General features: G+C 38.7%; 1 protein-coding gene across 1 annotated transcript in view; it reads left to right on the forward strand.

The window, feature by feature from the left end:
• WDR64 (WD repeat domain 64) overlaps positions 1-14,716 on the forward strand; it is a 148,389-nt gene that overhangs the window by 107,154 nt on the left and 26,519 nt on the right. Inside the window, 2 exon segments of the mRNA XM_049777562.1 lie at positions 983-1,041; positions 2,386-2,495. Of these exon segments, the coding sequence (XP_049633519.1) occupies positions 983-1,041; positions 2,386-2,495 (169 nt within the window).

Here is a 14,716-nt window from a genome sequence, read left to right on the forward strand (position 1 = left end):
CATGCTTTCTTGGTACCCAAGAAGAAATGTAATGTAATCTCTATATTTGCTTCTCCACAAATTAGTTATCTTCCCTAATGAAGATTTGTTAAATATTTCTTCTAGTTTAGTTTAATAATTGTTTATTAAGCATATAGTAATTTAGCCATTCTGGCCTTGAGTTTTGAATTAAATCCTAAATAATAAATTAGTGCTAATCACCGTAATTGAGAATCATTTCATATTTGAATTGTAAATAAGTAAAAACAATAAGGGACTAAAAATAGGCTTTGTTAGAACCTGGGGAACAAGACTTCAAGGAGGATTTCAGGACTAGCAAGAAAGGTGATATATAACTATTACTGTGATAAATATTAACATGAAATTTGTTAATTTTTAATGTTTTATATATAATCCAATATTTTTGTGGTTCTTGAATCTATGTTTTTAGAAGTTTGAATATTCCTTGATTGAGGGAATAGTTATTACTTTATAAATCTACATTTTGAGGGCCAGAGAAATAGTGCTCTAGGTTGGTTACTTGTTTTGCACACAACACGGGTCCTATTCTAATACCACATATGGTTTCCCAAGACCCACCAGGAGTAATTTCTGAGAACAGAGTCAGTAATAATCCATAAGCACTGCTAAGTGTGACCCCAAAACAAGAAAGTTACATTAAAACTTAGATTTTATAAAAACTATTTTTTCAGATTGTAGAATAATTCCACACTATAATGGTTTGAATTAAATTTTAGAACACATTTATGACTATCTTTTCTTATGCCTAGATGTACTTTGACTCTGAATATATGAAGCAATACCATTTTTACTAAGCCAGAAAAAATTCTATATTAAAAATTAGTATAAATTCTATTTTGTCATTTGTTTTATTCAAATTTTATTTTACCATTATAAATTTATGATTATAGTTTTATACTTATGTTTTTACTTTTAAAATAAAATATCTAATTCAATATTACAATATTTAAATTTCATACAGAAGGACATGTTATTCTTTACAATATTGGTTCATTCCTGGATCTACCTTATGAGGAAAAGGTAAAGTTTAATTTTTGTTGAATTAATAATCACAAATTTAGTAAGCATTTACTTGTATTAAATGCTACAAAATTAAGATTCATAATTAATAATTACATAATTAATAGAATAAATAACATTGGTCTATTGGTGAAAGAAGAATGAATGAATAAGTGAGTGAGTGAACTAGTTGCACATTATGGTTATTTTTTTTATTTTGGTTTTTGGTTTTTGGGCCACACCCGGGGTGCTCAGGGGTTACTCCTGGCTATGCACTTATAGTGCATAATATATAGAATATATAACATATATTCTATATATTATATATAGTATATTATTTGTTTTTTAATTTCCTATGGAATATAGTTGTATTAATCCTCTATCCCCCAGAGAAAAGAACAAAAAATAGTCTACATTATCTAAGTATAAAATCCAAAACTGATATATGTCTCTTTTGTCAATATCCTCTTCAGTCATTTCTTTTGAATTTACCCTGCTCTTGTTTATATTCACTCTTCACTACCCACTCCAATCATCTCCATAGATTTTTTTGTTTATTTGGTGTTTTGCCATACCCAAAAGTACTCAGTACTTACTTTTTTATTTTTGGTTTTTGGTTTTTGGGTCACACCCGGCAGCGCCCAGGGATTACTTTGGCTCTACGCTCGGTCCTGGCAGGCTTGGAGGACTATATGGGATGCCGGGATTCGAACCACCACCCTTCTTGCATGCAAGGCAAACACTTTACTCCATGCTATCTCTCCAACCCCTCAGTACTTACTTTTGGCTCTGTGTTCAAGATCACTCTTGGAAGTGTCCAGGGAACCATAAATAGTGCCTAAGATCAAAGTTTTTTAATCTAGCCATTACAGATATTTAACTAAAAAAATTTCTTTCCTTTTTCTTTTTTTTTTGTTTGTTTTTTTTGTTTGTTTGTTTTGGTTTTTGGCCCACACCCAGTGATGCTCAGGGGTTACTCCTGGCTATGAACTCAGAAATCGATCCTGGCTCAGGGACCCTATGGGATGCAGGTGATTGAAATGAGGTTCATCCTGGGTCAGCCACGTGCAAGGCAAACACCCTACCACTGTGCTATCTCTCCAGCCCCTAAATAAATTTCTATCAATTATATGTGAACTTGCAAAAAATCAGGCTTTCTTTCCCAGAAAACTATATAGATTAAAAAATATGTAACCAAAAACTGAATATTAAGTACTTCAACAAACAAGACAAACTAAGGTACAAACTTTATCTTGTACATTCATTCATAAAAGTAGATATTTGACAATTAATTGTTTTGCTTAAGTTTAAATTTTAATTTTCACATACTAATTCTAAAGGATATGCTTTATTGGTGCAATCTAGAAATTCAAGCAACTTCTTGCCTGGCGTGCTCATTCTTTGGAAATAATTCAAATAACCTATGAAGAAGAAAAACAGTTAGTCATTACTGCTTCCATTGATGGCTCAGTAAGGTATGGATCTTTTGTTTAAGAATTAAGGGCTTTGGGGCCGGAGAGATAGCATGGAGGTAAGGCGTTTGCCTTTCATGCAGGAGGTCATCGGTTCGAATCCCGGCGCCCCATATGGTCCCCTGTGCCTGCCAGGAGCAATTTCTGAGCCTGGAGCCAGGAATAACCCCTGAGCACTGCCAGGTGTGACCCAAAAACCAAAAACAAAAAAAAAAAAAATAGAATTAAGGGCTTTGATTATCAGAAGTAAAGAATTTTAAATTAAATCTTTAAGTATGTACTTTAAATATAATTTTATAGAACTAACATAAAACAAATAAAAAGTGGCACACAGGGCTTTTTGTTTTGGTTTGGTGTTTTGCTTTTTGGGTCACACTCAGCAGCATTCATGGGTTACTCCTGGCTCTATGCTCAGAAATCACTCCTAACAAGCTTGGGATGCTGAGATTTGAACCACAGTCCTTCTGCATGCAAGGCAAATGCCCTACCTCCATGCTATCTTTCAGGTCCCACAAAGTGTTTTTTTTAAGTATGATACCACTTCACTTTGAACTATTTTCTATGACCCAAAAAATAATACATCATCCATGCTCATTCATATTAGACAGTATAATAAATATTTTACATGACCTCTTATTTTTGAAGCAATGTGATCCAACAATATCACTCCTAGGAATATACCATAGAAACACAAACACAATACAAAAAAAGCCCTTCTCGTTTCTATATTCATTGTAGCACTACTCACAATAGTCAGAATCTGGAACAATCCAAGGTCCAGAGAACAGAAGAATGAATAAAAAAGCTGTGGTAATAACCATGATCCCCAGTTCCAAAGGTCTGGCAGAGACAATTGTAACGGAATGGGGCTTCTGGAAGAACAAAGAAAGACGCTATCCTAGGTGCCATCCTAGGTACAGTGCAAAGACCAAGACCACCAACCACAGAAGATGGATTAAAATGACACTGAGGGAACAGAACTTCTACAACCACAAAGACTGACTTCATCATAAGTCCCACCCCTGGATCTGTGCAGATACTGAGATCTCTAGACACAGAGGTCTGATTGTATCACCCAGGACAGAGCAGAAGTCTTCCAAACACCACAAAAGCACCACCAGGAGAGTAAATGATCCTGAACAGAGTCTATAGTTAATCCCATGACAATATACTCCAAGGACAGAGAACCCCATATCTCTTAGGCCAAGTGAATTCCTTTTCGAATGACCCCAATATTTACTGTGCCAGGGCAGGAGGGAAAAAACAAAAAAGCAAACAGCACAAAACATTGTTTACTTTTTATATATTATTTTTTATCTTCATTTATTATTATTATTATTATGTACCTATCTATTTTTGGTTGATTTCTCTGTTGGGGTGTGGTTATTGAAGCTGTTGCCCCCAGTTATACCTATTTTTTTCTCTTCTTTTCTTTTCTTTCTTTATGTGCTATGCCATGTTTCTTATCTCAAGACCATGGCATTTTTGTTTTTGTTTTTGTTTTTGTTTTTGTGGTGCTTATCGTTATTGTTGGAGTCCTCACTGGATATTTGACACTTCTTTTTGTACTGGTGGAGTGTTTCATCTTCTTTTTCTCCTTCTTCTCTCAAATCGATGATGAGAGCCTCTAGAAGAATTCCGCCCATTTTCGGAGTATTAGACTTTTACCCCAGTTTATTACTTTTCTCTTCTTCAAACAAAACCATGCAACTTGAACTAGCTAGTCCTGCCTCCCAATTAGAGAGGGAAATAAGGGAGGCACCAAGACCAAACAGGTGCAAGACTACTATGTAGTAGGATAGGTACATAGGGGACCACATATTCTAGCAGCCCTGGGGGTGAGGGAAGAGGATATGGGAGGTAGGACAAAAACGGAGGTGTAGGGAGGACAATTTGGTGATGGGAATCCCCCCTGATTTTATGTAAATATTTACCTAAAGTATTATTGTCAACAATATGTAATTATGTATATGTATTATTGTCAACTATGATCAAAATAAAAATTATATTAAGAAAAGCTGTGGTATATCTACTTGATGAAATACTGTTAGGAAAAATAAAGTGATGAAATTAATTTATACATGAGTGGTTATGGAGAATATTATGAGAATGATAGTCAGAGGGAAAGGGGCATACATAGAATAATTGAACTCATTTGTGGAATACATTTTTTTTAAAAAAATAAAGGGGGATTGTATGGTAATAATTTCCAGAGACAACAGAGGCAAGAACCAGGACTCATCATGGAGGGCCAGGTCCATTATAAAGAGCTTGCCACAAATAGTAAGGGAGTACAACTAGGGCAGAGGAAGAACCAGTGTGTGACAGTGATAGTTGGAAATGATAACTCTGGAAAAGAAATAGGTGCTGAAAGGAGATCAAATGATAAACATGAGCTGGGAGCCGGGAGTCTAGCAGGAGGAGGCTTGGCAAGCCCACGCCATGCCGGAGGCCTACTTGGCCAGGCCTAGGGGGGGTGCGGGACCTGGGTAACCCCAGCACCCCTCTGCCGCCTTGCTCCAGATCTCCAGGGCTTCCCCGGGCCACACGCCTGGGCAAGCCGGTGAGTTGGGTCCCCTGGTGGAGCTTGAAGGTACCCTAGGCCTTCCCCCACTATCCATGCGGCTCCTTAGGGAGGGTCTGGGTGGGGCTCTGAACCTCTGGTCTCCCAGCTTCTTGAAGGATCTCTCCTTCCTGGGAGCCGGGAGTCTAGCAGGAGGAGGCTTGGCAAGCCCACGCCATGCCGGAGGCCTACTTGGCCAGGCCTAGGGGGGGTGCGGGACCTGGGTAACCCCAGCACCCCTCTGCCGCCTTGCTCCAGATCTCCAGGGCTTCCCCGGGCCACACGCCTGGGCAAGCCGGTGAGTTGGGTCCCCTGGTGGAGCTTGAAGGTACCCTAGGCCTTCCCCCACTATCCATGCGGCTCCTTAGGGAGGGTCTGGGTGGGGCTCTGAACCTCTGGTCTCCCAGCTTCTTGAAGGATCTCTCCTTCCTGGGAGCCGGGAGTCTAGCAGGAGGAGGTTTGGCTGGCACTGGTAATCTCTGTCCAGTCTACATTCTCAAAATCGCGCGGGGGGCTATCGCCCCCGCGCGCACTAGAAACATTAATAGTACTCTCACAAGAAACATTAATAGTACTAACTATCATTGAATTATGTTTTTATGTATGCAGAATGTCCATTTTGTACTCTGCCCTTTTGCATACCCCTTCATAAGTTCATATTTCTCTTTAACTTCTTTATCTCCTATCATCATTACTCCTTTTTTACCCTTTCTAACTTAAGTAGTATTGAGTCCTAATTCTCAGACCAAAGTGGTGCCCTAGAGTTAACACCCACCCAACTATTTTAAAGGCATAAAAATGACGCATATCTTTTCAACATTTTATGGGTGTTTTCTTTGACGGCTATAACTTTTGCTAAATACTTTCTTATACAGTGATGATTCCCCGCCCCCATGTTTTTTATCTTCTCTTTGTGAACTGCTCAATATGGAATTTGGTGTGAAAGAATCCCTCAGTTTAATACTTATGTTTGAACCAAGTCATGGATCTTGTTGGAAATGTTCTTATGCCCCCATATATCTGATAGCACCACGTGGCTTTATTACTTGTTTGCGTAGGCACACTAACATGGGAAAATACTATACATACTAATAAGTTCTTATCTAATAGAAATGGGAACACACAAATCTTGTAGTGCAATGAGACCTTACACCCTGAACATTGACATAAAGACCTGGCACAGGCCTCAGAAGAATGGGCATTCTCCATTTACCCCTTGATCTACAGAAGACATTTACAAAACATCCAAGGTTGTATATAACATCACCCGGAGGCATTCCTGTACCAGGGACGACCCTACAGCTGCTCTGACATCGATCTACTCAAAAGAGACATCCCTTAACACTGAGAAGACAACAAGAACAATGACCTGCTTACTGAACAGGGCTTGCTGTATTGCCCCTTTATGGTGAGGTTTGTCTATAACATCACCTGGAAGCAATCCTCTACCACGGAAGACCCTACCACTGCTCAGACATCGTCCTGCTCAAAAGAGACTTCCCTTAACACTGAGAAGACTTAACAACAACAACCTGCTTACAGGACAGGGCTTCCTGCATTCCCCTTTCATGGTGAGGTGAAACGAGAAGGCACTCCACATCATGACTTCAATGTAGGACATGCAGATTCCAGAATCTTTTTTTTTTTTTTTTTGGTTTTTGGGCCACACCCATTTGACGCTCAGGGGTTACTCCTGGCTATGTGCTCAGAAATCACCCCTGGCTTGGGAGGACCATATGGGACACCGGGGGATCGAACCGCGGTCCATCCGCTTGCAAGGCAGACACCTAACCTGTAGCGCCACCTTCCCGGCCCCAGATTCCAGAATCTTTAATACAGAAACATGAGACCGACAACAGAGACTGTGTGATAAGTGTGTTGGCGCTACGGACAATGTCTTGGAGCGAACGATAACTTTCCTGAGGCCTAGAGCTGGTCTTATGCCAGGAAACTTCAGGGGTAGGATCTCTTTGTATTTAGGCCAAGGCTATTCCTTTCCATGCCTCTCATATTTTGGTGGGCCTATGCAAACAACAATTGCCACTCTAACACCGTCTTTACTGTGCTCCTTTGACTCTAATCCTTAAAACACACCCACTTAAAATTTGAGGTTAACTTAAGCTAATATGCATGGAAATGTAAAAAATACTATGCCTCTAATGTTTAAGGAGTTACGTAAGTTTGATGGCTTTAGATTGCCTTGTGTGCTGTTAAGAAATATTATAATGTGCTACAATCTGGGGACTTGAGGGACAAAGTAATTGCACATGGATTCTGTTTTATTTATCTTAACTTTCTTTGGTGAAAGTTCAAAGTTAAGATATCAGCAAGGGGACTTCTTCTGATAATTATGTTATGGGTGATTGTCCTTCCACTGTAACTTTACCTTATCCTCTTTCTTTGCATCTTTTGTTCTCATAATTCATAATAAAAACTTATAAAACTGAAAAAAAAATGATAAACATTATACACTTCAATAACAATACTGCAAACCACAGTGTCTAAATAGAAACAAAAGGAAAGAGAAAAGGAGAGAAAGAATGAGAGAGAGGAAAAGAGAGTGAGGGAAGAAAATTTTTTTTCTGAGAAGCAAGCAGGAAATGGAGGCAACAGATATTAGTGGCCAGAAATGTGTACTGGTGATGGCTATTGTACATTGTTTGACTGAAACTCTATCATGAACAACTTTGTAGCTGTGGGAAAAACAAGTGAATTATTGACAACTTTGTGATCACTGTGTTTAAAGTAAAATTAAAAAAATAAATACATTCAGTAAATGCATCTTTGTAAATACATATTTAAAAGAACTGAGGAAGATAGATATCTCTAGGAAGATAAAACCAAATCAAAGAATTTCACACAAAGAATATATAATATAAAAAAATTTTAAAGTCAGATCAAAGAACACTAGCAAAATAAATGTAAGCTAACTACTACATTGACAACATGATTAATATTGCAATCCATTTTGAACTTAGTTGTCAAGATGGTTCTAAGTAAAAATACACAAAATTTTAAACAGACATAAAGACAGCTGATAGCAGCTGACCATCTTTCCAAGCCACTGCTGCCTGAACCCACCCAGAAGTGGCTGCAAAAGCCACATAACTGGAGGTGAGCTGACACTCCCCAAGAAGGCTGAAGCCTGATCATCGCCAGCTGTCTTCCAAGCCACTGCCACTTGAACCTGCCAGAAACATCAGCAGAAGTCACATGATTGAAGATGAGCTGACTCTGTTGACAAAAAAGTTGAGCCAGGGAAGCACAAATGCTCCACCTCTCTCCACAGCTACGCACATCTCCTAGTCAATAAACCCTAGCACAACATGCAGGAAACATCAAACTACAGATAAGACATTATGGAAACAATGCAGCCAAACACATAGAGAATGAAGATGTCAGCTTTGATGACCAAAAAAGTGCCAAACATCAATTTAGCCTCTAAGATAAGGAGCTTAGAAAAGAAATATTGAGGATGTTTATAGAAATCAAAGAAAGCCCTTGCCTGCGCTAACCTAGGACGGACCGCGGTTCGATCCCCCGGTGTCCCATATGGTCCCCTAAGAAGCCAGGAGCAACTTCTGAGCGCATAGCCAGGAGTAACCCCTGAGCGTCACAGGGTGTGGCCCAAAAACCAAAAAAAAAAAAAAAAAAGAAATCAAAGAAAGCATAGATTGAGCTAAACGGACCACAAATAAGAATCAAGAAGATATGAAAATAGAAATCAGAAAACTCCAAACTGAAATAACAGGACTGAAAAACATGGTAGATAAAATAAAACCTTACTGGAAAGCCTCTCTAACAGAGTGACAGTAGCTGAATACCAAAACAGTGAGCTGGAAGATAAGGTACATAATAACTTTATCCAACAAAAAAGAATTGAAAAGTGTCTTAAAACAAATGATCCGACAATGGAAAATAAATCTTTAAAGAATGTTGAAGAAATAAAAAATAGAAGCTTTTGATAAACTCAACATAAACAAAACAATATAAGAATCACTGGAGTCCAGAAACCTAAAAAAAAAAAAAAAAAAATACCCAGGAAGACTGTTGATTAGCAATCAAGAAAATTATTGCAGAGAAACTCCACGAGATAGAGAGTATGCAACCAAATCCTACATGCCTGAAGAGTACCAGCTAAAAACGATCAGAAAAAAGCACCCCAAGACACATCCTAGTCATAATGAAAATTCCAACAGATAGGGAAAGAATACTGAAAGCAGCAAGATCAAAAAGGGAAATTGCATTCAAGATTTCAAGGCAGTATAAATAGCTTCATAGATAAACAACAGCTCAGAAATTTTACAGACACAAAATCATTTATAAAATATGTGGAGCATTTTTTCATGTGCCTTTTGGCCATTTGTATTTCTTTTTTATCAAAGTGTCTGTTCATTTCTTCTCCCATTTTTTGATGGGATTAGATGTTTTTTTCCTTGTAAAATTCTGTCAGTACTTTGTATATTTTGGAGATTAGCCCCTTATCTGATGGGTATTGGGTAAATAGTTTCATTCACCCACTCAGTGGGTGGCTCTTGTATCCGGGGCACTGTTTCTTTTGAGATGCAGAAGCTTCTTAGCTTAATATATTCCCATCTGTTTATCTCTGCTTCCACTTGTTTGGAGAGTGCAGTTTCCTCCTTGAAGATGCCTTTAGTCTCAATGTCATGGAGTGTTTTACCTACATGTTATTCTATATACCATATGGTTTCAGATCTGATATCAAGGTCTTTAATCTACTTGGATTTTACCTTCATACATGATGTTAGCTGGGAGTCTAAGTTCGCTTTTTTGCATGTGGCTAACCAGTTGTGCCAACACCACTTGTTGAAGAGGCTTTCCCTGCTCCATTTAGGATTTCTTGCTCCTTTATCAAAAATTAGGTGATTTTATGTCTGGGAAACATTCTCTGAGTACTCAAGCCTATTCCGCTGATCGAAGGGTCTCTATTCCAATACAATGCTGTTTTGATAAATAAATAAAGTTTAAAATTGGGGGAAGTGATGCCTCTTATATTTCTTTTCCCAAGGAGTGCTCTAGCTATTCGAAGGGTGTTTATTGTTCCAAATGAATTTCATAAGTGTTTGATCCACTTCTTTGAAGAATGTCATGGGTATCTTTAGAGGAATTGCATTAAAGCTGTACAATGCTTTGGGGAATATTGGCATTTTAAAGATGTTAATCCTGCCAATCGATGAGAAGGGTATGTGTTTCCATTTCCTAGTGTCCTCTCTTATTTCTTGGAACAGTGTTTTGTGGTTTGTTTTTTGTTTTTGGTTTTTTTGTTTTGCTTTATTTTTGTTTTTGTTTTTCGGGCCACACACATTTGATGCTCAGGGGTTACTCCTGGCTAAGCGCTCAGAAATTGCCCCTGGCTTGTGGGGGACCATATGGGACGCCGAGGGATCGAACCGCGGTCACGATCTTTCCTAGGCTAGCGCTTGCAAGGCAGATACCTTACCTCAAGCACCACCTCGATGGCCCCTGGAGCAGTGTTTTATAGTTTTCTTTGTATAGGTCCTTCACATCTTTGGTCAAGTTGACTCCAAGATATTTGAGTTTGTGTGGCACTAATGTGAATGGGATTGTTTTCTTAATGTCCATTTCTTCCCTATCATTATTGCTGTATAAAAAGGCCATTGATTTTTGTGTGTTAATTTTGTAGTCTGCCACCTTGCTATATGAATCTAGTGTTACTAGAAGCTTTTTGGTAGAGTCTTTAGTATTTTCTAAGTAGAGTATCATGTCATCTGCAAACAGTGAGAGTTTGATTTCTTTCTTTCCTATCTGGATTCGTTTGATATCTTTTTTTTGCCTAATCTCTATAACAAGTACTTCCAGAACTATGTTAAATAGGAGTGTTGAGAGAGGACAGTCCTGTCTTGTACCTGAATTTAGAGGAAAGGCTTTTAGTTTTTCTCCATTGAGGATGATATTTGCCATTGGCTTGTGGTAGATGGCCTTGACTATATTGAGAAAGGTTCCTTTCATTCCCATCTTGCTAAGAGTTTTTATCAAGAATGGATGTTGAGGAGCCGGAGAGATAGCACAACAGCAATGCATTTTGCCTTGCATGCAGAAGGACGGTGGTTCGAATCCTGGCATCCAATATGGTCCCCGGAGCCTGCCAGGGGCGATTTCTGAGCATAGAGCCAGGAGTAATACCTGAGCGCTGCTGGGTGCGACCCAAAAAAACAAAAACAAAAACAAAAGAATGGATGTTGGACCTTATCAAATGCTTTCTCTGTGTCTATTGATATGATCATGTGATTTTTATTTTTCTTGTTGTTAATGTTGTATATTATGTTGATAGATTTACAGATGCTAAACCATCCTTGCATCCTGGGATAAAACCTACTTGATTGTAGTTAATGATCTTCTTAATGAGGCATTGGATTCTATTTTAGGATTTAGTTGAGTGTCTTTGCATCTGTGTTCATCAGGGATATTGATCTGTAATTTTCTTTTTTGGCTTCATCTCTGTGTGGTTTTAATATTAACGTGATATTGGCTTCATAAAAGCTATTAGGATGTGTACCTGTTTTTTCAATTTTATGAAAGAGCATGGCCAGGATTGGTAGTAGTTCCTCTTGAAAGGTTTGAAAGAGGGGCCAGCGAGATGGCGCTAGAGGTAAGGTGTCTGCCTTGCAAGCGCTAGCCAAGGAAATATCGCGACCATGGTTCAATCCCCCAGCATCCCATATGGTCCCCCCCAAGCCAGGGGCAATTTCTGAGCCCTTAGCCAGGAGTAACCCCTGAGCATCAAATGGGTGTGGCCTGAAAAACCAAAAAAAAAAAAGATTTGAAAGAATTCATTAGTGAATCCATCTGGGGCCTGGACTTTTCTTTTTGGGCAGACATTTGATTATCGTTTTAATTTCTTCACTGGTGATGGGAGTGTTTAGATATGCTACAACTTCCTTATCTAACCGTAGAATGTTGTAAGAGTACAAGAATTTATCCATTTTTTCCAGATTCTCATATTTGGTGGCATAGAGTTTCTCAAAGTAGTCTCTGATTACCCTTTGAATCTCTGCAATATCTGTAGTGATCTCCACCTTTTGATTTCTAATCCAGTTTATCAAGTTTTTCTTTCTCTTTCTTTGTGAGTTTTGCCAATGGTCTATCAATCTTTTTTTTTTTTTTTTTTTTGGTTTTTGGGCCACACCCAGCAGTGCTCAGGAGTTACTCCTGGCTGTCTGCTCAGAAATAGCTCCTAGCAGGCATGGGGGACCATATGGGACACCAGGATTCGAACCAACCACCTTTGGTCCTGAATTGGCTGCTTGCAAGGCAAACATCGCTGTGCTATCTCTCCGGGCCCCGTCTATCAATCTTGTTTATTTTTTCAAAGAACCAACTTCTGCTTTCGTTGATCTTTTGGATTGTTTTTTGGGTTTCCACTTCATTGATTTCTGCTCTCAGCTTTGTTATTTCCTTCTGTTTCCCTTTTTTTGGTTCCTTTTGTTGATCATTTTCTAATTCTATGAGCTGCGTTATCAGGCTACTCAGGTATGTCCCTTCTTCTTTCCTGATGTGTCTTGCAATGCTATAAATTTTCCTCTCAGTACAGCTTTTTCTTTCTTTCTTTCTTTCTTTCTTTCTTTCTTTCTTTCTTTCTTTCTTTCTTTCTTTCTTTCTTTCTTTCTTTCTTTCTTTCTTTCTTCCTTCCTTTTTTTTTTTGTGGTTTTTGGATCACACCCGGAAGTGCTCAGGGGTTATTCCTGGCTCCTGGCTCAGAAATTGCTCCTGGCAGGCATGGGGGACCATATGGGATGCCGGGATTCGAACCAATGACCTCCCGCATGAAAGGCAAACGCCTTACCTCCATGCTATCTCTCCGGCCCCCAGTACTGCTTTTTCTGTGCCCCATGGATTCTGATCCTTTTGTCATCATTGTCATTTGTTTCCAGAAAAGTTTTGATTTCCTCTTTGATTTCATCTCGGACCCACTGGTTGTTCAATAGCAGGCTGTTTAATTTCCAATTGTTAAAGTTCTTCTTCTGTGTGGCTTTATAGTTCACATCTAATTTCAGAGCCTTGTGGTCAGCGAATGTAGCATGCAAAATTTCTATCCTCTTGATTTTATGGAGGTATGATTTATGTGCCAGCATGTGGTCTATCCTGGAGAATGACCCATGTACATTGGAGTATAATGTGTATCCAGGTTTCTGGGGATGGAGTGTCATATATATATATACTAGACCTCTTTCTTCCATTTCTCTTTTCAGGGCTAGTATATTTTTGTTGGGTTTCAGTCTGGTTGACCTGTCAAGTGTTGACAGGGACGTGTTGAGTTGTCCCACAATTATTGTGTTATTATTGATGTCCTCTTTCAGATTTGTCAACAATGTACTAAATACTTTGCTGGTCCCTCATTGGGTGCATATATTTAGGAGGGTGATTTCTTACTGCTGTACAAATCCCTTGATTAGTACAAAATGTTCATCTTCGTCCCTTACAACTTTTCTGAGTCTAAAGTTTGTGTTACCTGATATTAATATGACCACCCCAGCTTTTTTTTTTACACCCCAGCTTTTTTAAGGGTGCTGTTTGCTTGGATGATTTTCCTCCAGCCTTTGATTTTTGAGTTTATATTTGTTCTGACTATTCAGGTGTGTTTCTTGTAGGCAGAAGAATGTTAGGTTCATCGTTTTGATCCATTTCGCCATTCTGTGTCCCTTAACTAGTGCATTTAGTCCATTGACATTGAGGGAGATGATTGCCATTGGATTTAATGTCATCTTTGTGTATAAGTTTGGTGTGTCTGTTGGTCTGTCTTGTCTTAAAGTAGACCCTTCAGTTTTTCCTTTAAGGCTGGTTTTGCATCTGTGAAGTTTCTGAGCTGTTGCTTATCCATGAAGCTATGAATCCTTCCTTCAAACCTGAACGTGAGTCATGCTGGGTGCAATATTCTAGGTGAAGCCTCCATTTCATTCAGTCTTGTCACAATATACCACCACTGTCTTCTGGCCTTGAGATTTTTTTGTGACATATCTGCTCTAAGTCTTAAGGATGCTCCTTTGAATGTAATTTCCCTTTTTGATCTTGCTGTTTTCAGGATTCTATCTCTATCTGTGGATTTGTCATTGTAACTAGGATGTGTCTTGGATAGTTTTTCTTCGGGTCTCTTGTAGCTGGTACCTTCTGGACATGTAGGATTTGATTGCATGCAGTCTTTAACTCTGGGAGTTTCTCTGTGATGATATCTTTGACTGTTGATTCTTCCTAAGGATCTCCTTCCTGGGCCTCTGGGACTCCAATGATTTGTATGTTGTTTCTGTTGAATTTATCAAAGACTTTTATTTTCATCTGTTCACATTCCTTAAGTACTTTTTCCATTGTCTTATCATTTGCCTTAAGGTTTTTTTCCAATCTTTTCTGCTGTATAGAGTTATTCTGCATTTGATCTTCCAGTTCACATTTTCTGTCCTCAGCTGCTGTTTCTCTGTTGGAGAGGCTGTCCTTTGAGTTTTTCAGTTGAGCTACCATGTTTTTCAGATCTGTTATTTCAGTTTGGAGTTTTCTGATTTCTGTCTTTGTGTTCTGTTCAGCTAGAGCTATGTTTTCTTTGATTTCCATGAGGACCCTCCATATTTCTATTCTAAACTCCTTATCTGATTGATGGTTGGTATTTTGGGGGTCATCAGAACTATCTTCA

This window comes from Suncus etruscus, chromosome 7 (assembly GCF_024139225.1).
Source record: "Suncus etruscus isolate mSunEtr1 chromosome 7, mSunEtr1.pri.cur, whole genome shotgun sequence".
Lineage (NCBI taxonomy): Eukaryota > Metazoa > Chordata > Mammalia > Eulipotyphla > Soricidae > Suncus > Suncus etruscus.